At 46.2% G+C, this 27642-nt stretch overlaps 1 protein-coding gene across 6 annotated transcripts in view; it reads right to left on the bottom strand.

Moving 5' to 3' along the window:
- ASPG (asparaginase) overlaps positions 1-27642 on the bottom strand; it is a 76103-nt gene continuing 48461 nt past the window's right edge. For 4 of the 6 annotated variants that reach the window (XM_068132946.2, XM_068132948.2, XM_078768937.1 and 1 more), the window contains 4 exons: positions 7191-7277; positions 5790-5892; positions 4658-4723; positions 1-922 (listed from right to left, as the gene is read on the bottom strand). In XM_068132946.2, coding sequence (XP_067989047.1) covers positions 854-922; positions 4658-4723; positions 5790-5892; positions 7191-7277 — 325 coding nt within the window. In that variant the 3' untranslated portion in view covers positions 1-853. The remainder of the gene's footprint in view (positions 923-4657; positions 4724-5789; positions 5893-7190; positions 7278-27642) is intronic. The other 2 variants (XM_068132949.2, XM_078768939.1) reach the window with 1 other exon arrangement.

Here is a 27642-nt window from a genome sequence, read left to right as displayed (position 1 = left end):
TTCTGTGACAGAGCAACGGGTCACATTTTAATTTGAGAATTTGAATAAAATAATCCAAGGATTGTTGCATCACATTTAACGACATTCATACAAGTTGTGCAGATAAAGCTTATTACATTCACCCGTCTTAAATCGAACTCCGAAACGTGCCGATCAAACAAAGATCACCAACAATGTAAAAAACATTTCTCTATGTATTACAGAATTACTTATTCTTGAGTTATGCACTGAAGAACCCTCCTTGTGTTAATTTTCATGAATGGACAGGTCCTTCCTGTCAATGGAGTTGATATATCACCACTTGGTCTGCAACCACCTTGTGCTCGAGAGGTTCCGCTAGTTAAAAACCCCATAGTTCAGGTGAACCAAACCCTTCAAAATTGATCTCGATCACGCCGGTTTATCATTCCTCCCTTTTCACCAAGACTATATAAAAAGTAAATAAAACTAAAAGCTGAACGTTTTTTTGTTTCAAATATAAATACCGGTAGTATTTATGTTTATTGTCGAGAGAAAATATCAGAGCCGGATCCTTACATAGCAAAGCTAAGCCTCCGTAGCAGCTCCGCATACAATCTCAAAATGAGTACATCCTGCACGTACAAACGGAGTACCTTACATTCACAGTCTGTGCGTGGAGGAGTACCTTACGTTCACAGTCTGTAAGCAGCAATTGGAGTTGGATCGTCATTAAAAGGTTATATTGTACATACGATTGGACAGTACAGATATTCAAAACCACATCAAACGAGTCTTTTTTTTTTTTTACAACAACTTGGGGTAGATAGTGACCATAGTTAATATTAAAATCCATGTCTATCACCAGCATCTCACCCACCACCACCAGGAGTTTTCAGTTCTTGCGAATGCCCACGATGGCGGGTACATCAAAACCATTCATTTCTGTGTGTCCATCGATCCACTGTTGGGAGAAGGGAGGGTTGTAGAAGGTTTTAGTCAGGTTCACGATGTTTTTTTCGTTCAAAATCATGGTAGATTAGCAAACCTATACATTTTTGGAAACGTTATTACATGGAAAATCTGAAAATCAATGTTTACATTTGCCAATTCCTACCAATTCAATTCGACCAATTCCATTCGAATCGATTCGATTTGATCGACCATTCGACCAATTCGATTTGCCAATCAATTTGACCGACCTTTGCTTGTGTGGAACGGACTGTGAAAACGATGCGGACTATATTGTCGGATACGACACACAGGACAGTGATGACGAACTCTAAATGGCATATTCTGTAATCGTGTATGTTTGATGCCATTGACTGCCTGTGTATATTTTGTCATTGGCTGCCTGTGTAGATGTGAAGTTATACCGACTGCATGTGTATATATGATTTTGCTGACTGCCTGTGTATGTTTGGTGATATGAATTATTGTGACACATTTTGATGTTATTAACTGCCTGTACAAAATGATAACATGTATTTGATTATGCAACTTATCGCGAATATAAAGAGTATTTTGCAATTCAAAACCTTTGATTCGTGTCTTACCATTCCCCATAGCACTAATTTGATACTTTCATTGGATTCCTTGTCCCTGAAAATATAGGTTTAGTATATTTTTAAAAGTTTTTAGGGTAATTAGAGGCAGAAATAGAACAAAATATGTATTTTACAGTGGCCATTTTGAAAATCCAAAATGGCCGCCATACAGGTATCTCTCCAAATGTAAACATTGATTTTTAGTTTCCTTATGCTATAACCTTTCCAAAAATGTATAGGTTTGCTAATCTACCATGATTTTGAACGAAATATAATTTATTGACATAGTGAACCTGACTATTTCATGAAACTCTTCCATGCTCCCCCTTGTATTCTCGCTGGGTTTACCAGAATGGACCTCAGAGCTGGATACATGGATTTGCTTGCCAGGCATGAGGGTGATGGCAAGCAAACTGACCCTCAAGTCTGGGTGCAGGCACGGCCACTACTTTTAACACAGAGGTCAAGGATCATGGAGGAGCTGCACTACTGTAGCTGGTATCTTAAGCACCTGGTGAGCGGTGTTTTTAAATACCAGCTATAGTGAGTGTAATGTGGGAATCGTGATATGGATGGACAGCAGGTATAAAACAAACAGGACGTCATTGGATCAGACAACAATCGGGAGAGATCAAAAATGAAGCCCAACCCAACAAGGAATTACCGCAGGCTTCGAGCTGCTCCAAGAATGGAAAGCGAATGCATAAGGAAAAAAACATTTCGTTTACAAAACGACAATAATGAAGATATGACCATATTGTGAGAAAATGCACTTTATAAACTATTTTGATACACTTTTGTTCATCCTATGAGAAGCCAAAATGAATCTTTTTCAAGTCCTGTAGCCAGTTCGGAGAAGTTTTTCGGTCAAGTTTTAAAAACAATATCACCAGTAATAGGTGTCCACAACTATCCTTGACCATGTTGTGAAATGTTGGACAAGGCCCTCACTTTTTCACTTTAATTCGCTTTTAAATTGTTTTCTCCACAACCGCTTCAGCAATTGACGAGAAGCTTCCAACATAGGAGCTCGTATCCATGGAGAACGTTTTTGCCAAAGTTCCATGATGATTGGAAGGAGAATGCGGCCGGCGTTCCAAGAAATCATTTTTCTGTAGGCGTTGGTTGCAGGTTGTTTCACGTATTGGGAATAAACTGACTCGATCTCGCTACGCTAGGCCTTGGCTGAATCCAATTTAGTTTGGGGGATTCGAGGCATCACTGCCTTTTCATTGATCACATTTTATTGATGACCAGCCGAATGCACCCGGCGTTGCCCGGGTTCTTTTTGAATGAATTTACTGCTATAATTCAGCTTTTACTCACGGCTGTAGAAGATTGACTACTATAATTCAGCTCAGCTTTTAATTGCAAAATGGGCCCAGCCCGGCTGAGGTGGCCTCGCCCAGCCTCACCTATAACCTTCCCGGGGCCCATCCCGACATTTTTTGTTTCAGAGGTTTCCTCCTATCTTTCACCATTCAGGAGATTAGCGTGTGCTGACAAACAAACAAACAAACAAACAAACAAGAAGACGTCATGCAGAGCACGATACTTGCAAAATACGCCCCCCCCCCCCTCCCCAAGGAAAAAAATTCCATTGATACAGCAAATTGTCCATTTCATCAAGATTAAAATTGACAATCTTGATCAAAGCTCGGGTCAACAGGAAGAAAAGTGACGAGTTTTCAGATTAAAAATGATGATTTTGGAAGGTTGACCTTGAGTTGACCTTTGACCTTTTGACCTAAAAAATAGTATCTCCCAATTTAGTGACGATATGCAAATGCTGTTCAATTTTCAAGTCAATCGGTTGAGAATTGATGGCTTTTTAGATGAAAATTGATTTTTAAAATTTGACCTTAGGTTGACCTTTTGACCTCAAATAGTATGTTTCCCAATTTAGTGACTAGATATACAAATGCTATTCAATGTACAAGTCAATCGGATTTAAAATGGCGATTTTAGAAATTTGACCTCTAGATGACCTTTGACCTCAAAATCAATAGGCTTCTCAATTGGGACGACTTATACAACGCGGTGAAGTTTCGTGACGATCGGTTTAGAATTGTGACCTGTAGGCCGGTGACAAACACAGACAAACAGACAGAACCACAAACGGAACCTACCAATATACTTGAAAAATCTTCGATTTTGCAAGTAACAAAAACTTTCTTTTATCTATCTATAATTCCAGTAATCTCTGTGTGTATGTATGTATGTATGTATGTATGTATGTATGTATGTCTGTGACTGCTGTTTCTCGACAACCACGGGTCCGATATACTTTAAACTTGCCAGGTATATTGCTGGGGACCCGAGGATGTGCCTTTTCAAGGTTTCATATTAATCGGACAAGTAGTTACCGAGCTATGTCCAAAAAACGATTCAACCAATCAGAGAGCAGCGAGCTATCACGTGTGCCGAACGTGGCGAACAGACTCTGCCTCGGACGGCACATTTGAGAGCGTATTCATTTATTTCACGTTGGAAAACTATGTTGCCGTTAAACTATGTTTTAAAACTAAATAAAACTAATTTGCGATTCATCGTAACTGCGATTTGCGACCTTCCGGACAGTGAAGACTTCACTTCCGGCAGCCAATCACAGAACGCGTTGTTGCGAGCCGAGCCGAGCGCGTGCGCCATTACGGTTCGTAATTCGATTTCTTCCGGAGAAAATAATAATTTCTCGATTTCTTATGCGCATTATTTCTCCCAGAGCGAAGGGCGGAAGCGAAGAGCGTTGTTTTTTTTGTTTACGGGCGTACGGGCGGGGTAGAGCGTACGGGTAGCGTTTTTTTGTTTTTTTGGCAAGGAACGGGCACCCACGTACGGGCATGCCCTAGTATATATAATATATAGATAGAAGATAGATTACAGGTTGTACCGATTGATGGTGGGATATTTAACGTTCACCATCTAATGCCAGCAGACGGGACACCCCACTTGGACGTCCATCCAAGGGATGGCACAAACATTGATGCCTCGCCCTGCCTGTGAAACACCACGGTGAAGTTTATAGCTGGGTCAGGATTCAAACCCAGGATAGAAAGTTCAGAGGGGAGTGAATATACCTCTCGACTATCCTGCCGGAGTTGGAAATTAAAGGACAATAATAACAGTGTACACAGAACAATCAAAACACTTACAGTTTTTGATTGGCTTTGCAGCTTCTTGAGGAACTCCAGAACGTCGGACCGACCAGCTTCCTTTGCCTGGACCACAAAAGGTGTCGTTAGGAAGAGAAGGTCACACCAAGGAGTAAAAATCATTGATTAGCTTAATATGTGTTACGAACACATTTTAACGTGAAACGATGGATGGAGATTAAGGTTACCTGGCGTGATAAAGCAGGAATGGATTACAGACCAAGTCCAGTCACACACCGGAGCGATTCAAATGCGTGAATCCCGGGTATTTATTAATTGGATTGAACACATCCAGGTGATGTCCGCCAGTGATACAAGCACACACAGGTGTCAAAGTCTTTAAAATGTTTTCTTAGCAAAGTTTCTGTATTATATTGCAAGGTTTAAAATTAGATTTAAAAAAGGGAATCTGCTTTTTTATTTTGAGCGGAAAACTACGAAACCATCCGACTCACCTTGACCCGAGAGACCGTTGAATATGCTGAAATTTTGTGGATTAAAAAAAAAAAAAAAAAACCTTTAGAGGCCATTTTCCCCCGCAAAGCGGGGGTTGGCCTTTTTTGGGAACCGTGGTTGTTGTTGTTTTTTGGTCCCCTTTTTGAAGCAATGTTTTACGGCCGGATGCCCTTCCTGACGCCAACCCTTTTTGCCGCCTTTAACGACAACCAGGGAATTACCAGTGAACTGGTACTCAATTAGCCGACCTCGGAAGGATGACAGGCTGAGTCAACCCCCCTGGCGTTAATTCAGCGATCTACTGGGATTTACGAACCCAGGATCCCTAGGATCCTAAGCCGGCACCCTAGCCGCTAGCCCAACACCAGGGCTACCAGGATTAGATTGTGGATGTCATGACAAAAATGTATGTGACATTACCGGCCTTGCTCGATTTGTTAACGATTAGCTTGAAGACAAGAGCAAGCTCTACTCTGCTCTAATTACAGTGCTCAGGTGCAAAGGTATTCATGGGCGAGTCCCATGCAAAGTATACTCAAGGTGACTGGCGATGCTCCATTAACATTGAGGTGAATTGCCCGGGATTTGCTTGGAGGGATTGATCCGGTGTGTGGCTGGCTTACGAGCAGTGGAGCTGATAAAACTAACACAGTAAACATGATACACAAGGCCTCACCACTTCCAGAGGATTTTGACCGTTGTAGCCAATCTGAGCTTCCAGATCCACACCTGCTAAGGCCCAGGCCTCAAGGCCCTCCATGTCTCCATTGGCAGCCATGCTAGGAAGAAAAAAACCGCAACTAATCGGTGGTGTCATGGTTGGGTTGTCCGCTCTGAGACCAGGTAGTCTAGGGTTGGAACCCATCCCCGGCCGAGTCATACCAAGGCCTAAAAATGGTACGTGCTGCTTCCTTGCTGTGATGATCGGCATTTAAACGGATGGAGCACGAACAAATAACCATAGGTTGGCAATACTAGTGCAGGCTTTGATCCTCCTGCACTGAAGTTCCTTGTAAGGGAACTCGTATTATAACTACCGTATATTGTAGTTGCAAATGAAGTACCAGATCAAATGGTAGAAAAACCAGACTCGTGCTGTAGAATATGCCCAGTTCTCCAATTCTATAGAATATACTCGGCCAATCCTGCCTTACTCATCACATCTTTCCTGGGAAAACCACATTTCAAATCTGGCCTCCAAAGCCAGTCGCCGACTGGGCATCCTCTGTCGTGCGAAGTCCTTCCTTGGCACACCTGAGCTCCTCACCACATACAAGGCTTTCATCCGCAGCTCTATGGAATACTGCTCTCCCCTCTGCTCTGGTGCTCCTGCCTCACACCTAGCCCGTCTTCACGCTGTTGAAACCAAAGCGTTCAGAATCATTGGAATCTCCCGCGATGAAGCTAACTCCAAGGGCCTTTCACTCACTCACCGCAGGCAGGTTGGTGGTCTTTCCGTCTTCTACCGACTCCTCTCTGGGCTCTGCCCCCCAAATATTCCTACAGGTCGCACAAGATCTGCCTGCAACCCTCTTATGGTTAAACTGCCAAAATCAAGACTTTCTGCTCACCTTCACTCCTTCATTCCTCTTTTCTCCCGCCTCTGGAACAAACTCCCTCACTCTCTTCAATCCCACTCCACCCTCCAGGTCTTTAAAACAGCTGTTCACCACCATCTCTTATACTCCCCCATCCAAAACCTTGATCTTTTCTACCCCTGCTAATTTCGGTCCCCTTGTGTTTTATACCTCTTCCCCCCCCCCCCCCTCCCCATCCCACGCCTCCTGCCCCCAAGCCCTCTCCCTCCCACACTTCTCCCTGCTCTCAAATGTTGTGGTTGTGTGCTTCCCCTTCTCTCCCCATCTTGTCTTCCGCTCCCTCTTTTGTATATTTTGTTTGTGAAATAAATGTTAGCTCTTTAACGAGCCTCGATTCAGTATACAAAAAAAAAACAAAAAAAAAAAAACTTCTCAAACGTGTTTCTCTTCGATCCATTAAAAATATCTCCCCTGGATGCCTTATAGTGATTGTCCATTGCCCTCGGCTACGATACACAGGAGAGGGGGTGAAGTGGTACCTGCAAAGTTCAGAACCAAGGTTGTCGCACTCCTCGCGAGAAAGATGTGCCCCCGTTTGTCTCAGCAGCTTGATCACTGGGAATTGCCTGTAAGTAATGCGCGACACACAAGGGTCACCATGAGCAATCGGCCACAAGGAACAACCGTGCGCAGCATGCAATCCGCAACAGTTGCTGTATAAGAACAGACAATGTGAGCAGGTGCGTTCATTTGATATCGCTCAATATGGAGTGATACAAGGCAGTCTTTTTGGAAGCAGCACTAATAGTATGGAAATGAAGGTTCTAGGACACCTCAACTTCTTGCCAATAGTCCTTGAGCCAACCGGCCATTTTTTGAAGTGAATGCTCCGGGGGGGGAGTAATTCTCATTATGATTTTCCATTAGACCAATGTCTCAAGTGTCAGAAAAGGTGTGATGGACATCTGAGAACGGTAGCTTAGTGCCCGGATGGACGCCATCTTTGAAACCACCCAGCTCGAAAATGCCCATTTGGTGGGGTACATTGTTGCACGTGTATCTGGACTTCTATACTAGCTATCGATGTGCGGTTGACGACTAAATATACGTCCGATGTGTACCGTCTAAATAAAAAATAATATGAAGCATTTTGTTTTAGATTAATTATTATAAAAATCAATTATCGAAAAAAAATCATATATTTTTCAATATTTTATTATTAGACTTGTACTTTTTTTAGTGAAACAACACTGGTATGATTTTCCAAATTATGCATTGTGCTACACCGTTTATCTGTCTATAAAAATAACTCAAAAACTAAAACATATCATCCACCACGAGTGTACACAAAAAATATATGAAAAGGCATGCACTTTCCACAAACCGAAACTATGTCAGTTGGAATTTCCCGCCGATAATCAACCCACAGAACCCAGTGCCGAAAGTGACGTCAGTCTATTCTATATCTATATTCTATATTCTATATCTCAGTCTGAGATTTGTTGCGGTGACCTGATTAATTTCTGAGGGGGGGGGGGGGGTGGGTGGCTTAAGAACTAAAAGAGAACATGTTAGATGGCGCCACATACAACTCTATTATAGAGTTGTATTGTGGCGCCATCTAACATGTTCACTGACTTGGATGAGTATGTCTATGTAAGCTGGCGAGCTTTTCGGATATCGGAGTAATCTAACGTCAGTCTTTTTGTTCTTTCAGCTGAGATGGCTGGTGTCGAGGCGAAACGGGCGAAGATTGAACCTGAGTCCGGAACGTGCATCCTGTGCAGCAAGAAGTCGCCACTCTCTGAACTAAGCAAGGCAGCGGGCAACAGTTCTTGGAAGACATTGTGTGACGCAGCCGCAGTTAGAAACTTTTATCCAATTCTAAAGCTAGTCCAAGAAGGCGCAGTTGAACTTCCTAATATTCCAATATTATACCATAGGGCTTGTAGATCAGACTTCACTCACAAAAACCACCTAGCTACTTTGACCAATGCAGCTAGAAGTTCTTCAGTTGATACTGGCGATGCGGTGCGACGGCGATCATCACGGGAAGAGACAGGATCAACTTCAACGGTCTACGATGATAAATGCATTTTTTGCCAGCGTGCTTCAAAATTCATAAAAGGCAGTCGTACCCGTGAAACAGTTGTCTTGGCTGTTGAACTTCGAGCAGATAAGACAATAAGAGATGCTGCGACAGCTCGCAATGATGAGAGAGTTTTGGCATTGACTACACGAGATATGGTTGCAGCTGAGGCTCACTACCACTTCTCCTGCTATAGAAACTACACACGGCCCCAAAAACCTCAAGTAGAAACTGACATTGAAGATAATATCGAGAAAAAAGAAATGATACGATGTATATTCAATTTCATTCGCACTGACTTGTTCTTGAACCCGAGGATTGTTCCAATAGTTGATGTTGCAACAGATATCCTGTCTTCAGATACATTTTCAGTTGATGTTCGTGACTCCATCAAGAAGAATCTGCAGCGCACATTACAAAGAGAGTTTGGAGAATCGCTCATCTTCTTCAATGTGAAACACCGTGTATACTTGATGCCCGATAATCTGACAAAGCGAGAGATTGCTGCAGAGTGCGTAAACCTGAAAGCAGAAGTGAAAGCATTTGAACGAACGGACGGTGAAAGTAACATTGTGCGTGCAGCTACTTCACTGCGACACCAGATCAAAGATGCTCATTACAATGAACGTTGGCCGCCTCAGCCAGCAGAACTCACTTCAGATTACGTGAAGATACCAGATTCTCTTCGTGTATTTCTGCATACTTTGATTTGCGGGAGTGGGGGTAGCTCTGCGCGTGCCGACACACTGGTATGGTCGATGGCTCAAGATATCATCAATGCTGTACACCGGGGTACCATCAGAACATCGAAGCATGTCCTACTTCCGTGGGTCATGAAAACGCTCACCGGTAATACAGAGGTCATCAGAATATTGAATCGACTCGGGCACGGATGTTCGTACACAGTTCTGGAAGAAATCGAGACAGCGCTATGCATAGACAAATTAGCAAGTGTGGAGAAAGATACAGTACCACTTCCGTCACATGTGCACCCTTCGGTCCCGACTGTATTAGCATTCGATAACATCGACAGGCTAGAGGAATCGCTGAGTGGTGGCGGAACATCGCATCGCGTCAACGGTATCATCGTCCAACCGAAGTCGCAGTCGTGTTTGCCGCCCCAACCTCCATCGGCAGTATCCAAAGCAGATAAGAAGCGATCTATCCCGTCATCCAGCGATTTAGTTCCAATATACAGCGGTGGGAAACGAGAGGGCCCACCTGCAATCAAGCCTGCAGATCTTTCTGACACTCTTGCAGGCGCAACATCCCTTGCGCAGCGCCGAAATCACGTATGGATTATGACTCGCATGCTGGAACCATGCGACCAGACAATCAGTTCGTGGACTGGTTTCAACATCATGACTAGAGATCGTGTTCAGGTGACGGAAGATGTAGTTGGCTACCTGCCGACTATAAACGCGCCTGCCACAGATATGGCAACAGTGCAAGAAATCCTCAGAGAAGCTCTGAACATCATGTCATCACTTCAGCTTGAGCGTATACCGGTGGTGCTAGACCAGGCACTATTTGCTAAGGCGACCGAAATAGCATGGAAAGATGTCGATCGATATGGAAGAATCGTGCTCATGATGGGGAACTTCCATACCATCTGTAACTTCATGTCGAGCATTGGGAAAATGTTTGGAGATGCAGGCCTTCGGGATGTAGCTGTTGAGTCAGGAGTAATCGCTGAAGGTTCCATCAACAGGGTTCTGGAAGGCAAGCAATACAACCGTGCTGTGCGACTCCACAAGTTGATGTACGAGGCACTAATGCGCATCATTTGGAAGGGCTTCCAGGTGTGGATAGAAAGCAATCATCCTGACAAGGAACCCCAGATTCGAAGCACTGACCTCAAAATTCGCAGCATCAAGGAGGATGTTTGCCACGAGACTCTCGCTGCTGCTCTCGATGATGATTCATGTGTACAGAGCTTTGACATGTTCGCGAAATACCTACATTTTCTGCGAACCAAACATGGAGACCTGGCTCGCTTCTGGATGATGTATATTGATATGGTAGAGACCCTGCTGGGGTTGATTCGTGCGGATAGAGAAGGCGACTGGATGCTTCACTTGGCTTGTGTCAGAAGAGTGATCCCTTGGTGTTTCGCAATGAACAAGGTGAACTATGCTAGATATCTACCAGTGTACTATGCACAGATGACGCAACTCCACGAAACATGCCCCGAGTTGTACAGGCATTTCAATCAAGGCTACTTCTCCGTACAGCTTAGACCAGGGAATCCATTTGCCAGAATCGCTGTTGATCAGACAACAGAAGAAACAGTAAACAAAGATACGCAAACAGCTGGAGGAACACGAGGTTTTAGTCTTCGACAAGGGGCTGTGTCACGATACTATCTAACTGCAGAAAATCGGGCTACTGCACTGAGGCAACTACGAGAAACTATCCTTGTGAATGGCAGCGACACATCTCACGCCAAGCACCCTGACTTGTCTACTTCTCGCATCAAACGTGATGAGTCTGGCGTCACAGCTATCTGTGATCTACTGGAAAATGACTGGACCAATCCATTCGCCGATGATCCGTCATGTCTTCTCAGTATATCTACCGGAGCGGCTGCGAGGGAGGACGTTTCTAATGACCTACTCAACACCCTGCAAAAGGGGGAAGCGGCGTATCAAAGCTTCCAGAAACGTCTTGAAGAGGGAACAGGCTTTCATGACACATTGAACAAGCTAAACTTGAAGACCTTTGGTAAGATCAAGCAGAAAGTTGTGAAGGGCACAAACAAGGAGATCGTCCTGAGAGCTGACAGACAACTGTTTGCCACCATGATACTCATCGCCAAGACAAGGAACCTCGACATGCAACTTGTCCTTTGTCACCCACTAGGGCCGTTACCATGGTCTTTGGCAAACGTTGATGGGTCAATGAAAAAAACGAACAAAGCTGCACTTGCGAAACACATGGAAGGTCTTGTGGAACCAGCCGAGAACGTTGACAAGCGAAGTGCAACAATAATTGATGCGATGGCTCTCATACAAAAGATGCATGGCGAGAACGACACGTTCGAAGAACTATCTGACCGCATCCTTGCTGCAGCGCTTCACGCTGGTCAAGGCAGTGAGCGCATCGATGTTGTCTTTGACACATACACAGAAGAATCCATCAAAGCAGCTGAGCGTGTGAACCGCGGTTCAAATGAAGGCATCAGTTTCAGCGAGATCAGACCCGCACACAAAATCATGAACTGGCGGCGTCTCCTTGCTTGCAGCCAGACAAAGGAGAAACTGGTTGTGTTTCTGGCGGAGTCGTGGAAACATGAAACAAATCGCGAAAAGCTAGGCAACAGAACACTGTATGTCACCTGTGGTGAAAAATGTCTGGTACTGACCCGCGATAGGTGGAAGTTGGTGCAAGCACTCGAATGTAGCCACGAGGAAGCAGACACGCGTATGTTTCTCCACGCAAAGCACGCCGCTACCCACTACAAGACGATCATCTTAGTGGCAGATGACACCGACGTTCTGATCATCAGTCTTCATCTCAGCAGAACCATCGATAGTCAGCTCTTCATCAGACGAGGAACAAAGGTTCGAGTCAGAATGATCGACGTTGGAAAGTTGGCTGCGGTATTGGGGTCTGGAGTTTGCAGTGCATTGCCAGGGCTTCATGCATGGAGCGGGTGTGACACTGTGAGTGCTCTGGCTAGCCAAGGAAAGATAAAGGCTTTGAAGCTTGTGCAAGCGAATGAGCTGTATCTTCAAGCATTCACAGATCTGGGATCTTCGTGGAATGTACCAACAGACGTCTTCAATAGCATTCAGGCCTTCACGTGTCAGCTGTACGCCAAGAACACGAAGATCGTCGGTGTTAATTCGCTCCGTTATCACATGTTCTGTGCAAAGAAGGGCCAGATCGAATCTGGACAATTGCCGCCTTGTGAAGACTCCTTGATGCAGCATACGCTTAGGGCCAACTATCAGGCGGCTATCTGGCGACGCAGCCTTGAAAACCTACCAGACGTCCCAACACCATCAGCAGGACATGGTTGGGAACTCGATGATGGCGGTTCGCTCACAATCCGATGGATGGCGGGTCTACCAGCTCCAGATGTCGTCTTGAATCTCATCTCATGCACATGCAGAAGGACGTGTCGACCGTCAGATTGCTCCTGCATACTGAATGGGTTGAAGTGCACTGTTGTGTGTAAGCTGCAGGGATGCTCCAACATGGTGCAGGATGATGCTATCGTGGCTCAGGATGCCAATGACTCTGATGGCGACTCTGATGATTAACTTTGTGTGCACTGTATATTGTATAGCATATGTTGTTCTCTATTATAATGCAGGCCAAATTGCCTGAAAATCTTTATAGACAGATAAACGGTTTAGCAAAATGTATAATTTGGAAGATCATACCGGTGTTATTTGACTAAAACATGACATGTTCAATGATACCTCCGCTTGCTTATTAGGAATATACATCGTATGGTGTTAAAATCAGCTCCATACGTCTTTCCAAACTCTAGTAATGAATAATTAATATAATTGGCGGCCATTTTGAAATCCAAGATGGCCACCAAAGTGCAGATTTCCTATGTAACAATTTCCGCCTGCTTATTAGATATCGTATGGTGTTAAAATCCTCTCCGTACGACATTCCTAACTTGCGTTATCGTCAGAATAGATAATGCCAGCGGCGGCCTAAGTCATTTTATGCCTCTTTACATTTATTTGTTGTAAACTCGTGGTGGATGATATGTTTTAGTTTTTGAGTTATTTTTATAGACAGATAAACGGTGTAGCACAATGCATAATTTGGAAAATCATACCAGTGTTGTTTCACTAAAAAAAGTACAAGTCTAATAATAAAATATTGAAAAATATATGATTTTTTTTCGATAATTGATTTTTATAATAATTAATTTAAAACAAAATGCTTCATATTATTTTTTATTTAGACGGTACACATCGGACGTATATTTAGTCGTCAACCGCACATCGATAGCTAGTATAGAAGTCCAGATACACGTGCAACAATGTACCCCACCAAATGGGCATTTTCGAGCTGGGTGGTTTCAAAGATGGCGTCCATCCGGGCACTAAGCTACCGTTCTCAGATGTCCATCACACCTTTTCTGACACTTGAGACATTGGTCTAATGGAAAATCATAATGAGAATTACTCCCCCCGCCGGAGCATTACTTTTGGTCTGGCTCAAGGACTACAAGGGACTTGATAGGGTCCGCACCCCATCTCCCATGATACACCCGGTACCAAGGCCACCCCTTTAAACCACTCGAGCTCATTTACCCAAAACAAGCACCACGTCTTTGAAACCCCCAAAATAGTCATCGGCATTGAGGTCGTTTTCAGAAATCCTACAAGAACCCGAGATACCACGATCCAAATCATGCAAATTACGAGTCCAGGGAACTGTTTGAAATATCAACAATTGAAAATGGCTCCCTCGTCCGTCATCTCAGGATATCTTTTCTTTTGTACCTTTAGTTTGTTACACTCTCTAAAAGATGGACACAGGCAAGGTAAAAATTATGTGTCCAGTGCATCCGTTTGCGCTCCAACGTTGTCATTACAGAGAATAATTTTGCGCCGTGTTCTGTGGGACATCTTCTGGGGGTGACATGATTAAAAGCAAGTCTCACTGCTTGTTTAAGGTCATCGCTGGATTCGTAGCGCTTCTGTGCAACAATCTCTTTTACGAAGCCCCAAAGGCAATGGCACACGATTTTTACAAGGGGTGACAATACATTGTGACTGTCGTGAAAATCAAGCTCAGACACGACTTGACCTCTGGGTAGGTTTAATATCATTTAGATCTGCAGTACATCCTGTAAGAATACATGCATGCAACAGGCATTAGAATCAGAGCATTTCATGAGCAGCAATGGGTGATTCAATATAACAATGGTTAGCGCAGCGCATTGTCAGCGCAGCATTTGGGGCGTACATACCATTCAAACTACTGGACTATGTCACAGTGAGTTCCGCTGGAGTGTCCGCGCGCCCCGGTTGTCCCGGGTCTTATAGACGCCCCTTCCGTAGCGAGCACCCCTGGGTTCACCTTGGTATAATTTCACTACATTCTCCCCGCCGTTAGAACTATACTGCCGCTCGGCAGGTTGCAAGCAAGCATCAGCAATAAACGAATGGGTCACGTCAATCCACGTCAGTCGGTCCACCCGTAGCGGTCGGGGCGGCGAACCTCCCTGCCAGTTCGTGTTCGGAATCTACCGGGCACGGCGTCCCCAAGCCCGGAGTCCCCCGCGTCGGAATAGCCACCAGAGGTTGGAGTCGGAGGGGGCGCCCCAGCGCCTTCGGGCACGGGAGTGGGGGACGACGGGAGTAACAGTGGCAGTTCCATAGGGGAAGCTTCGATAGAGTCCATAGACTCGTAGACGGGTTCGTCGATATCCCTGTCGTCGTCCCCACATGGGGCGAGATGGCGTACGGAGACAGTAGACTCGCGGCCATCCGCCGTTAACATGCGAGCATGCTCGGGATTAGCCTGGAGGACCTGCACCTTGTCAACAAGGGGGTCGTACTTGCTAGCGCGAACCACTCGTTTGAGATAGGCGGGCCCCGGTTCAGCGAGCCAGCTGGGTAAAGATTGGATACTGCCGGAGCTTCTAGGGTGGTGGAACAGTCGTTCGTGAGGAGTCTGGTTGGTGGCAGTACATAGGAGAGCCCGGATCGAGTTTAGAGCGGCAGGTAGTGACCACGCCCATTTATCGAGGCCTCGGCCGAGGGTCCGAAGGCTTAGCATGACGGCCCGCCATATAATCCCATTAAAGCGTTCGATCTGTCCATTCGCTTGGGGCCGGTACGGGGTGGTGTAGCTCGAAGCGACATTATGCTGGAGCAAGTAGCCCCTCACCTCCTGGGACAGGAACACCGCACCCCGATCGGTATGTACGTAGGCCGGATACCCGAACATAGAAAACAAATTCTGCAGGCACCGAATAACCGTGGCAGCCAACATATCCCCGCACGTGTAAGCAAAGAGGAATCGGGAATACTCATCGACGATAGTGAGCAGATAGCGAGAGTTGCTCGACATTGGCAGCGGCCCTTTGAAGTCCATCGCCAAGCGCTCCCACGGTCTAGTAGCCCTAACGAGTGTCCCCATAGGGGGGTTATAAAAACGCGGTTTGAGTTCCGCACAGATCGCGCAATCACGGCAGATGCGGCGGATGTCCTCAATCGAGTACGGCAGATTGCCCGCGCGCACAAAATGCGCGAAGCGCGTTACCCCGGGATGACACATAGTGCCGTGCAAAGTGCGCAGCCCCTCCAAAGTTACAAGCCCCGCGCAAGTGGCCGGCCTCGATAAGGCGTCAGCGACCAGGTTATCCTTCCCCGGGCGGTATTTGATGGTGTAGCAGAATTCGGCGAGTTCGATACGCCAACGGGTGATTTTCTCATTCTTAATGCGCTGAGCATGTAAGGTGTCATACATAAACGCAACACTCTGTTGGTCCGTGATGATTTGGAAACACCACCCAAGCAGGTACGGCCGCCATCGCCGAATTGATTCGACGATCGCGTACGCTTCCTTTTCGACAGACGAATGCCTCCGCTCGGCGGAGGTGAGAGAAGCCGCCGCGAGAAGAAAGCCACAGGGCGGCCTCCTTGGGAGAGAGTCGCCGCTATCGCATGATCCGAGGCATCACTCTCCAAAACGAAAGAGGCACTCTCGTCAATCGTCGCGACAGCGGCGCCAGCGATGTCGACTTTAAGGCCCTCGAAGGCCGCCAGGGTGGCCGGGCCCATGGGGAAAGTGTCGCAGGCCACGAGGGGGCGGAGCTTCGCGGAGAAATTTTGCACCCACTTTGAGTAGTGGGCGAACAGCCCTAGAGCGCGTTTCAGCGAAGCCCGATCGCTAGGCGGAGCCATATCGAGCAAAGGGCACAGACGCTCCTTTACCGGAGAGACAGAGCCATGGGTCACGGTGTACCCCAAAAGGTCTACCGTGCGTAGAGAGTATTGACACTTCGCCGCATTCATGGTTAGGCGATATTTCCGCGCGACCTCGAGGAAGCGTTTCAGATTAGCGTCGTGATGCTCCTGGTCATACCCACAAACCGTAAGATTGTCCAGATAGACAAAGACATCGGTCAAATTCTCCTTTGCAACGAGGTCATCCATAGCTCTCTGAAAACAAGCGACGCCGTTCGTTACCCCAAAGGGAAGTCTCGTGAACTGGTACAACCGCTGACCCGATTCAAAGGCTGTAAAGATGCGATCAGCCCTAGAGATGGGGACTTGATGATACGCACTACGCAGATCGAGAGTGCTATAAACGGAATACAGGGCCACCTGGCGTACCAGGGCGTCCATCCCCGGTAAGGGGTAGGCATCCAGCTGTGTAAAACGCTTAATTGTCTGCGAATAGTCGATTACCATACGCCGGCGGTGGGCCTCACTCCGCACCACTAAGACTTGGGCCCGCCACGGTGACCTACTGTGTTCTATGATACCGTCCTTTAAGAGCAGGGCCGTTTCTTCCGCAATGAATTGCGCGTCCGCGCGAGAGTAGCGCCGCGATTTGACGGCTACAGGGGTACAATCAGTGGTCAGGTTGGGGAACAGTGAGAGTGGCTCCATGTCCATTTGAGCGAGGGCGCACACAGCGAGCGTGTCCGGCCCTCCGAAGTCTATTTCCAAACGTCCATGCCGCTTAAGGAAATCAAGTCCTAACAGAACGTCAGCGCATAAGGCCGGTAATACCATGAGATACACGTCCGGGAACGTGCGTCCCTTTATCACAAGTTTCAATCGACACGCCCCTTTTGTGCTCAACCGAAGTCCCTGAGAGGCCATGAAGATCCGGCGGGTTGTCCCGAGAACCGGCCACCCATGTTGATGCACGAGTCGCTGATCGATAAAACTATCCGTGGACCCCGTGTCAATCAAAGCTTGCGCAAAAACGCCCGCGACCGTGAGCGGAATGATGGCCTGCGCTAGGCCGGCAGACCCGGCAGGTATAGTTCCGGCCGGGCGAGAAGATCGCGCCTCGCGGGTGGATCCCACGCCGGCTGCAATCCTTCGGGCAGCGTCGGCAGGTTGGGCCTCAGCAGGAGCATTGAAGTCAGTTGGCTCATCAGCAGTTTCATTCGCCAGAGTGGGTGTGTGTTGGTCGTAAGAGCAGCCGCCAGATGGCGCTCGAGCCATGTGAGAAAGATCTCTGCCTTCAGCAGATCCATATGCCAAAGTGGGTGCATGTAATTCGTAAGAGCCGCCGCCAGATGGCGCTCGCGTCACGTGAGAAAGATCTCTGCCGTCTGCAGATTCACATGCCAAAGTGGGTGCATGTAATTCGTAAAAGCTGCCGTCAGATGGGGCTCGTGTCACGTGCTGCGTTTGCCGCACTTCGAGAGGAGTTTCCAAAGCAGGAGCATGTCGCTTGTTTGAAGTAGGCGTTCAAACGCCAGTCAAGGTCGGTCGCGCTATGACCGGTCGCGTTCGCGCCATTTGTTTCGGCGGCCCGGTGTATCTCACCAAGGTCGGGCGGGTAGCCAGAGGCCCGCGAGAAGGAGAGCGGCTCTTCAAAGCCGAGTGAGACGCCCCGTCCGGCGCTCGATCCGTTGGCTCCGCGATGAGCCCATTCAAGGTCGCGCGGGGATGCGTGCCCCGAGCGGCCTTCCTGCAGACCTTTGCAAAATGGCCCTTGGTGGAGCACAGGTGACATGTCGCCTCCCGGGCCGGGCATTCAGAGCGAGGGTGCTGCCGATTTCCACAAAAATAACATTTTGCATACCGGTCAGGCCGTGGCCGGGCAGCGGCGGCAGCAGTGAGGCCGGAAGCAGAGTCCGCTTCAGGAGCTCCCAGAGACTCGGCCGTAGTGGTGGTCGGGTCCCCCTCCGTATCCTCGGCGGTAGCCCTCTCAGGTCGCGCGAGTTGCGAGGTCCCCGCCACGACTCGTGGGTGATCATATGCGGTCAATTGTTCTCGGGCATCTGTGTATACGCGTGCCAGCCGTAGTGTTTCTGTAAATGTCAGATCCGCGACCTCCAAGAGTCGGAGCCGCAAGACTCCAGAACTAATTCCGGAGATGAATGAATCTCGGAGCAAGTCGTCCTGCACTTGCTCGTGGGTCCGGACGTCCTGCACGCAGTCTGCCAACAGGTAGCGCAACTCCTGCGCGAAGCGATCGATCGATTCAGATGGTTGCTGTCGCCGCTGAGAGAGTTGATGCCAGCCGTGCACAGCGCTCCGTGTCTTTACGTAGAGGCGCTTCAGCTCGGCTAGAGCCGTAGCGTACGTCCCAAATCGAGAAATGTTCCGGAAAACAGTGTGATAGACCTTCGACTGTAACACGGACAGCTTTATCGCAGCGGTGGGCTCTGTCTCGTGAGCAGCAAAGTAATTCTCCAGCGTGTTGAGCCAGTGAGCCAATTCCGATGCTGATCCCTCAGCTTGAGGGTCGGCTCCGAGGATCGGTACCACGATCATCTTGTGGTCAGCCATTCCGGCGATCTAAATGATATTAAATGTCGTGAAAATCAAGCTCAGACACGACTTGACCTCTGGGTAGGTTTAATATCATTTAGATCTGCAGTACATCCTGTAAGAATACATGCATGCAACAGGCATTAGAATCAGAGCATTTCATGAGCAGCAATGGGTGATTCAATATAACAATGGTTAGCGCAGCGCATTGTCAGCGCAGCATTTGGGGCATACATACCATTCAAACTACTGGACTATGTCACAGTGAGTTCCGCTGGAGTGTCCGCGTGCCCCGGTTGTCCCGGGTCTTATAGACGCCCCTTCCGTAGCGAGCACCCCTGGGTTCACCTTGGTATAATTTCACTACAGTGACCACCCTGTACAACAGCAGGAACCCTTTCGAGCAGCATTTCCCAACCTGGGGGAAATTTCGCCCTGGGGGGAAATTTTAGGATTCCAGGGGGGAAACTTATTCCAAGGGAAATACAATATTAGCATTCGTGTAATATTGTGCTTTAGTGAATAAATCTCAAATCTTTAATTATTTTGTTCTTCGACTTTTTACTTCACATAAACATTTATAACATCGTCGGTAAATAAAAATAAATTTTATATACAATTTTTTTTTTTAAATAAAATTTATATGTGTGAGTGTGTATGTCTCTCTGTGTGTGTGTAGGTTTGTATGTATGTGTAGGAGTGTGTGGGTGTGTGTGTGTTGCTATATTTTTATGTTATTGGTCCCCTACCGGTGTACACCAGAGGGGACTATAGGTTTGCACTCCGTCCGTCCGTCCGTCCGTCCGTCCGTCAGTCCGTCAGGCAAAGAACAATTTTCCGGACTTTTTTTCTAAACGCTTAATGCTAATGATATCGAACTTGGCACATGGTTTCCTCATGATAAGTTACAGATCAAGTTCGAACGTCACGACGTTTCGATCATTTTGACAAAGTTATGGCACTTTGAACTTTGGGAATTCTGATAATTCTGATGATCCTTAACTCGGTGCCATTTTAAGTTTTAATTTCCTTTAAAAAAGATTTTCTCTGCAATAATTGGACCGATTGAGATCAAATTTTCACCGTAGGGGGGACTCGGTCTGTATAATATTTTAATGGTAATTATGACGTCACAGGTCACGTGGTTCGGCCGCCATATTGTTTTTCGTGAAAACACGAAAAACCCTTTTTCTCTGCAACGGCTGAACAGATCGAGGCCAAACTTTGCAGGCAGAATCGCATACCCATGATGAACAAAAAAGTCAGCGAGCATGACTTCATGCGTCACATGGTTTCAGAGTTATGACGTTTTTAAGCATGAACCTTTAAAACCGAGCCCCTCCCTCATTTTTGATCCAATCGAGGGGAAACTTCACAGATCTGTTAAGCATGTCAATCTACTAAAATGTCCTTTTGGAATTTGCGATAGGGCGCGTGGTTTGGCAGATATCGTTAATTAAAGGAAAATATTAAAAAATGGATATCTCTTGTTTATTCTAGAGTTCTCCTCAAGCCGCACCGCGCGCCCTCAGCCTCGTCTCGCGAACGTCAACAGGGCGACACAGCGCGCGCTTTCCGGAGGGGCGGAGCCAAGCCGAGCAACATATATATACACATCGATCATTGATCGTGAACCGGAAAATATAATACATTACTGATATTTAGCGACTCGAAAGGTTCTTCATCAACAACTTATTTTCTCGAGCTTCTGCTGACCTGTCTGCAAGGTGTATAAATCGAAGTCCCGAGTGTGAATCACAGGTGAGCCCGTCCTGAGGTAATTAGCGATTGGGAACGATTCAGAACCTGTGGGTAAATAACCTTTGGTAATTTCCCCAAACAGTTTTCCGGACGACAGACTGCCGGTAGGGGACATGTATTGCAGCGCAATACTCAGAATGCTTGTTTATTATGTTATTAAGCGAATAAATTTTGTTTTGGCTACTTTTTTCCTTGTTCATATATATATATATATATATATATATATATATATATATATATATATATATATATATATATATATATAGGGGGAAATCCGGACGGTTGAACTGGTTGAAGGGGGGAAACGACAGAAAAACGGTTGGGAACCACTGCTTTAGAGTTTAGAATAAAGCGTGACGGACGGGTGGACGCTGCTCCTTTCAGTAATAGACAACTCAATGCATATTTGGATCTTAATTCGATTAAAGTTGAGGCACAGTGTCCTGATCCTTTTTGAGGTCAATGCTCCTACCAACCCGATCGTGCTGCCGCGCAGATTGAATTCGCAAATCGGTCCCCATATTATGACCAGCACATCTTTTGTTGAAGACTGTGCAGAATCCAGACACATCAGTGAAAAGAACACAACAGCAACCGTTGACCCTCCAGTGGGGATGTTGTGTCGCCCATTGCACGCAATCCTGTAAATAGCGCTGTTTTAGAGGGATGTGGAACAGTGGTCTTCAGGACTTCCTGCCACTGAAATGAAGCCTGCTCCAAATTGTATGGGTCAAAATTTGTTAGTCGATTGTTCTTTGCAGTTCAATCTGGAGAGATTCGGACAAGTTTGATGATCTGGTCATAGTCCTATCTGGCTATCTCTCTATGTGCTACACCAAAGGTGGATGGATGGAGGTTATGTTTTTTCACCCCGTCTGTCTGTCTTTGAACAAGATATCTCAAAAAGTTGTGGACGGATTCGGACGAAATTTCACAGAGAGGTAATGTATGTGTCACGGAGGAAATGATTAGATTTTGATGAAGATCCGGATTCGGATCCGGCTAGTATAATTTTTTAAGTGATTGGTCACCATTGGGAGATAGGGCCAAAAACGTTACATAGCAGGATATCTCAAAAAGTTATGGATGGATTTGGACGAAACCTGTTGGAGAGCTTGTGTGTGTGACAAGGACTAATCGATTCGGTTTTGGTGAAGATCTGAATATAGATTCGGATATGAGAATTATTTAATTTCAAAGTGATTCTTCACCATTGATTGATAAGGTTAAAACCGATATATAGCAGGATATCTCAAAAGGTTATGGACGGATTTGGACGAAACTTGGTGGACCGATTGGGTATGTGATAAGGACGGATCGCTTCGATTTTATTGAAGATCTGAATATGGATTCGGATACGAGAATTATTTAACTTTAAGTGATTTTTCACCATTGTGGGATCGCGCGAAAAGCGATATATAACATTATATTTAAAAAAAGTTATGGACGAGTTATGACTAAACTTGGTGGATGAGTTTGTTAGGCGACAAGAACAAGCTGATTAAATTCTGGTTCAGGTGTGAATCCTATCATTGGGATACAAAACAAACTGTTCAGCCTGGCAGTAGTATGCGCTCTACCGAGTGCCGTTCTAGTTTTCTCTGAATCACTGTGGTTGCTGCCTGCGTTGTTGTGGTTGCTGCATGCACCATTGTGGTGCTTGCCTCAATGTTGTGGTTCTTGCCTGCACCGTTGTGGTTCCTGCTGCGTCGTTGTGGTTCCTGCCTGCGTCGTTGTGGTTCCTGCCTGTGTCGTTGTGGTTCTTGCTGCATCGTTGTGGTTCCTGCTGCATCGTTGTGGTTCCTGCTGCACCATTGTGGTTCGTGCTGCATCGTTGTGGTTCCTGCCTGCATCGTTGTGGTTGCTGCCTGCATCGTTGTGGTTGCTGCCTCAATGTTGTGGTTCTTGCCTGCACCGTTGTGGTTCCTGCCTGAACCGTTGTGGTTCCTGCCTGCGTCATTGTGGTTCCTGCCTGCGTCGTTGTGGTACTTGCCTGCGTCATTGTGGTTCCTGCCTGCATCGTTGTGGTTCTTGCCTGCGTCATTGTGGTTTCTGCCTGCCTCGTGATTCCTGCCTGCGTCGCTATGGTTCCTGCCTGCCTCGTTGTGGTTCCTGCCTGCACCGTTGTGGTTCTTGCCTGCGTCGTTGTGGTTCCTGCCTGCCTCCTGATTCCTGTCTGCGTCGTTGTGGTTCCTGCCTGCGTCGTTGTGGTTCCTGCCTGCGTCGTTGTGGTTTCTGCCTGCCTCGTGATTCCTGCCTGCATCGTTATGGTTCCTGCCTGCCTCATTTTGGTTCCTGCCTGCACCGTTGTGGCTCTTGCCTGCATCAATGTGGTTCCTGCCTGCCTCGTGATTCCTGCATGCGTCGTTGTGGTTCCTGCCTGCCTCGTGATTTCTGCCTGTCTCATTGTGGTTCCTGCCTGCACCGTTGTGGTTCTTGCCTGCATCATTGTGGTTCTTGCCTGCATTGTTGTGGTTCTTGCCTGCATCGTTGTGGTTCCTGCCTGCATTGTTGTGGTTCTTGCCTGCCTCATTGTGGTTCCTGCCTGCGTCGTTGTGGTTCCTGCCTGTGTCGTGATTTCTGCCTGCGTCGTTGTGGTTCCTGCCTGCCTCATTGTGGTTCCTGCCTGCATCGTTGTGGTTCCTGCCTGCCTCATGATTTCTGCCTGCCTCATTGTGGTTCCTGCCTGCACCATTGTGGTTCTTGCCTGCATCGCTGTGGTTCCTACCTGCCTCATGATTTCTGCCTGCGTCGTTGTGGTTCCTGCCTGCCTCATTGTGGTCCCTGCCTGCGTCGTTGTGGTTCGTGCCTGTCTCATTGTGGTTCCTGCCTGCCTCGTGGTTCCTGCCTGCGTCGTTATAGTTCCTGCCTGCCTCATTGTGGTTCCTGCCTGCGTCGTTGTCGTTCCTGCCTGCCTCATTGTGGTTCCTGCCTGCACCGTTGTGGTTTCTGCCTACGTCATTGTGGTTTTGCGTACGTCGTTGTCGTTTCTGCCTGAGTCGTTGTGGTGGTCTACATGGGCCCAGTGATATGTGAAGCCTGTATGCAGGACAAGGCCCAAACCACGCAATGATCATTATGTCGTGGCTCAGGTTCATTTCTCTAATCTCTGTCTCACCAATCTCTCCCTGTGTTGTTTCTCCCAAGTGAGTGAAGCCATTAAGACTAAATAATTAAACCGTCGAGTACCTGGGTGCTTTATAATTTTATTTATTATTAATTATTCATTAATTATAATTTATTATTTCTTTTTTAATTATTTATAATTATTATTTATTATAATTTATTAATACAATTAATTATAATTATAATTCATTAATTATAATTATTTATTCATTTGTTTCAGTTTGGTTTGCTGTGTACACGATCGTATTTCTCTCGCTTTTTCTCTCTCCCTCCCTTCGCTTGTTAATGGGAACCTGTGGTGGTTAGAGACCATGTGCCATTATAATTCACGGTTGCCGCAGAATCCACCCCAACCCCACCTCCCCCCTCTCACCTCCCCCCACCTCCCCCCCTCCTGGCTTTAAGAAGATCCAAAATTACCAGGCCTGATTAGGGCCCGGTAATTTTTTTATTATTTTTTATTTTTTAATGTTTAAAAAAAATAAAATCACTACAAATATACAGGTAATGGACGAAAAATGGAAACAACTGGGTAAATGAGGGGCACCAAGCAACAGCTTCCACATAGGTGTGGCCCATGTGTTAAGCAAATAACATCCCAGCGTGCTTAGGGTCAAGTATAAAAATGCTCTTGGTAGAGAGGGTGAGGTGTCCTAAGATGCTCCTGCTCAGGGTGAGCTTGGGGGCCCTAATAGGAAGTCTTTTGGCAGGGGTGAGCTGAGGAATCAGATAACGCTCATTTTCATACTACTTCGGCTGCTGGAAGCAGATTATAGTGGAGTAGAAAAACAATGACATAAATCGGCCGATTCGCCCAGACCTGTCTCCGATGCAATAAGCATATGTGATGACAGGTAAGCAGCATCGGATTTATCTTTAACAGGGCCCGGGACATTAGAGTAGTAGAGCCCCACCCTCACCCCTCCCTCCTCCACCCCCCCCCGCCCCCATCAACCTTGAAACGTAGTGGGAAGAAATAAAAAACAGAAAGAGCTTGACTGCGTTACTGTGTATAGTTTATACTAATTTATTTAGCCACCTAACTGCATTAAAACCCAGCGACCATCTATCTATAATTCCAGTAATCTCTGTGTGTGTGTGTGTGTGTGTGTGTGTGTGTGTGTGTGTGTGTGTGTGTGTGTGTGTGTGTGTGTGTGTATGTCTGTGTGTTTGTCTGTGACCGCTGTTTCTCGACGACCACGGGTCCGATATACTTGAAACTTGCCAGGTATATTGCTGGGGACCCGAGGATGTGCCTTTTCAAGGTTTCATATTAATCGGACAAGTAGTTACCGAGCTATGTCCAAAAAACGATTCAACCAATCAGAGAGCAGCGAGTTATCACGTGTGCCGAACGTGGCGAACAGACTCTGCCTCGGACGGCACATTTGAGAGCATATTCATTTATTTCACGTTGGCAAACTATGTTGGCGTTAAACTATGTTTTAAAACTAATTAAAACTAATTTGCGATTCTTTCGCTTTCCTGCGCGTTTGTGCACGCTATGGCGATTTCTTTACCAAACTCCGCAAGCCGTTCGCTTTGGACCAAACCATTTCATGTAAATAGAGGGGGGGGATTGTCACCGTACTCGCAAGCCGTTCGCTTTGGACCAAACCATTCCATGTAAATAGAGGGGGGGGATTGTCACCGAACTCGCAAGCCGTTCGCTTTGGACCAAACCATTTCATGTAAATAGAGGGGGGGGATATAATTTTAGATATATATATAGTACGGGCATGCCCTAGTAATATAAATTCCCAATACTAATTAAACGAGAAAAAGAGCAATCAGAGAATGCAAACCCTCGCCAGGATGTATTTTCAGTGGTTTCTAAAGCTTTTGTGTGAAAAACAAATATGGCGGCAGAACCACGTGACCGATGACGTCATCATTATTTTTTTTCTAAAGTCATTTATTCCGAGATTATGCTCAAGAAATTTCATCTTGATCGGATGAAGTTTTGTACTTGTCGAATTATGACATCATAATGGAGGCACCTATGACATCATCATTAACATTTAATTCCCCATGGAGAGTTCTTTACAGAGCCATGTCTCAATTTTTTCTATTCAGCGCTTTCGGAGATATAGAGGTGCAAAGTTTTTCGGTTTTTCCAAGATGGCGGCCGAACCACGTGACCGATGACGTCATCATTATTATTTTTTCTCCACACGTTTATGCCGACATGACGCTCAAGAAATTTCATCTCGATTGGATGAAGTTTTGTACTTGTCGAATTATGACATCATAATGGAGGCACCTATGACATCATCATTAACATTTAATTCCCCATGGAGAGTTCTTTACAATGAGCCTTGTCTCAATTTTTTCTATTCAGCGCTTTCGGAGATATAGAGGTGCAAAGTTTTTCGGTTTTCCAAGATGGCGGCCAAACCACGTGACCTATGACGTCATAATTAGCATTAAAAAATTATACAGGTGGAGTTGCACCTATGGTGAAAATTTGCTGTCAATCGGACCAACGGTTGCAGAGAAATCAGATTTATTCTGTGCGGACAAACAGACAAACAAACGGACTCAAATGCAATACCCTCTCCTCTGGCGAGGGTAAAAAACAAGAGCAATTGGACATTGCAGACCCTCGCTGGGACGTGTTTGTGTGGTGTACTTTGTGTGGTTTGTGTGGCTTATTGATGATGTAGATTTATGTTCAATCCAATATGGCTGCCGAACCATGTGACTGATGAAGTCATCAATTTAATTCACCCATACAATTTTTGTGTAGATCATGCTCAAGAAATTTGAAACCGATCGGATCATGATCATGAATTATGACGTCATAATGAAGGCATCAATGTGACATTATCATGAATATTTGTTGTTCCCCATGAGGAGTACTTTAGAATGAGCCATATTTCAATTTTTTTCCATGAAGTGGTTTCAGAGATATAGAGGTGAAAAGTTTTTCAGTTTTTCCAAGATGGCGCACGTACCACGTGACCTATGACATCATAATTAGCATTAAAAATTCTGCATGAGAAGGCGCTCCTTTGATTCGACCTACTATCTATCTATAATTCCAGTAATCTCTGTCTGTACGTTTGTACGTTTGTACGTTTGTCTGTGACCGCTGTTTCTCGACAACCACGGGTCCGATATACTTTTAACTTGCCAGGTATATTGCTGGGGACCCGAGGATGTGCCTTTTCAAGGTTTCATATTAATCGGACAATTACTTACCGAGCTATGTCCAAAAAACGATTCAACCAATCAGAGAGCAGCGAACGATCGCGTGTGCCGAACGTGGCGGGCACACTCTGCCTCGGATGGCACATTTGAGAGCGTATTCATTTATTTCACGTTTGCAAACTATGTTGGCGTTAAACTATGTTTTACAACTAATAAAAACGAATTTGCGATTCATTCGCTTTCCTGCGCGTTTGTGCACGCGATGGCGATTTCTTTACCAAACTCCGGAAGCCGTTCGCTTTGGACCAAACCATTGCATGTAAATAGAGGGGGGGGATTGTCACCACTCGCAAGCCGTTCGCTTTGGACCAAACCATTTCATGTAAATAGAGGGGGGGGGATATAATTTTAGATATA

The sequence above is a fragment of the Myxine glutinosa genome, unplaced genomic scaffold (assembly GCF_964187855.1).
Source record: "Myxine glutinosa unplaced genomic scaffold, kmMyxGlut1.1 SCAFFOLD_720, whole genome shotgun sequence".
NCBI lineage: Eukaryota > Metazoa > Chordata > Myxini > Myxiniformes > Myxinidae > Myxine > Myxine glutinosa.
Note: the sequence above shows the minus strand (reverse complement) of the source record. Positions and strands in the feature narration are given on the sequence as shown.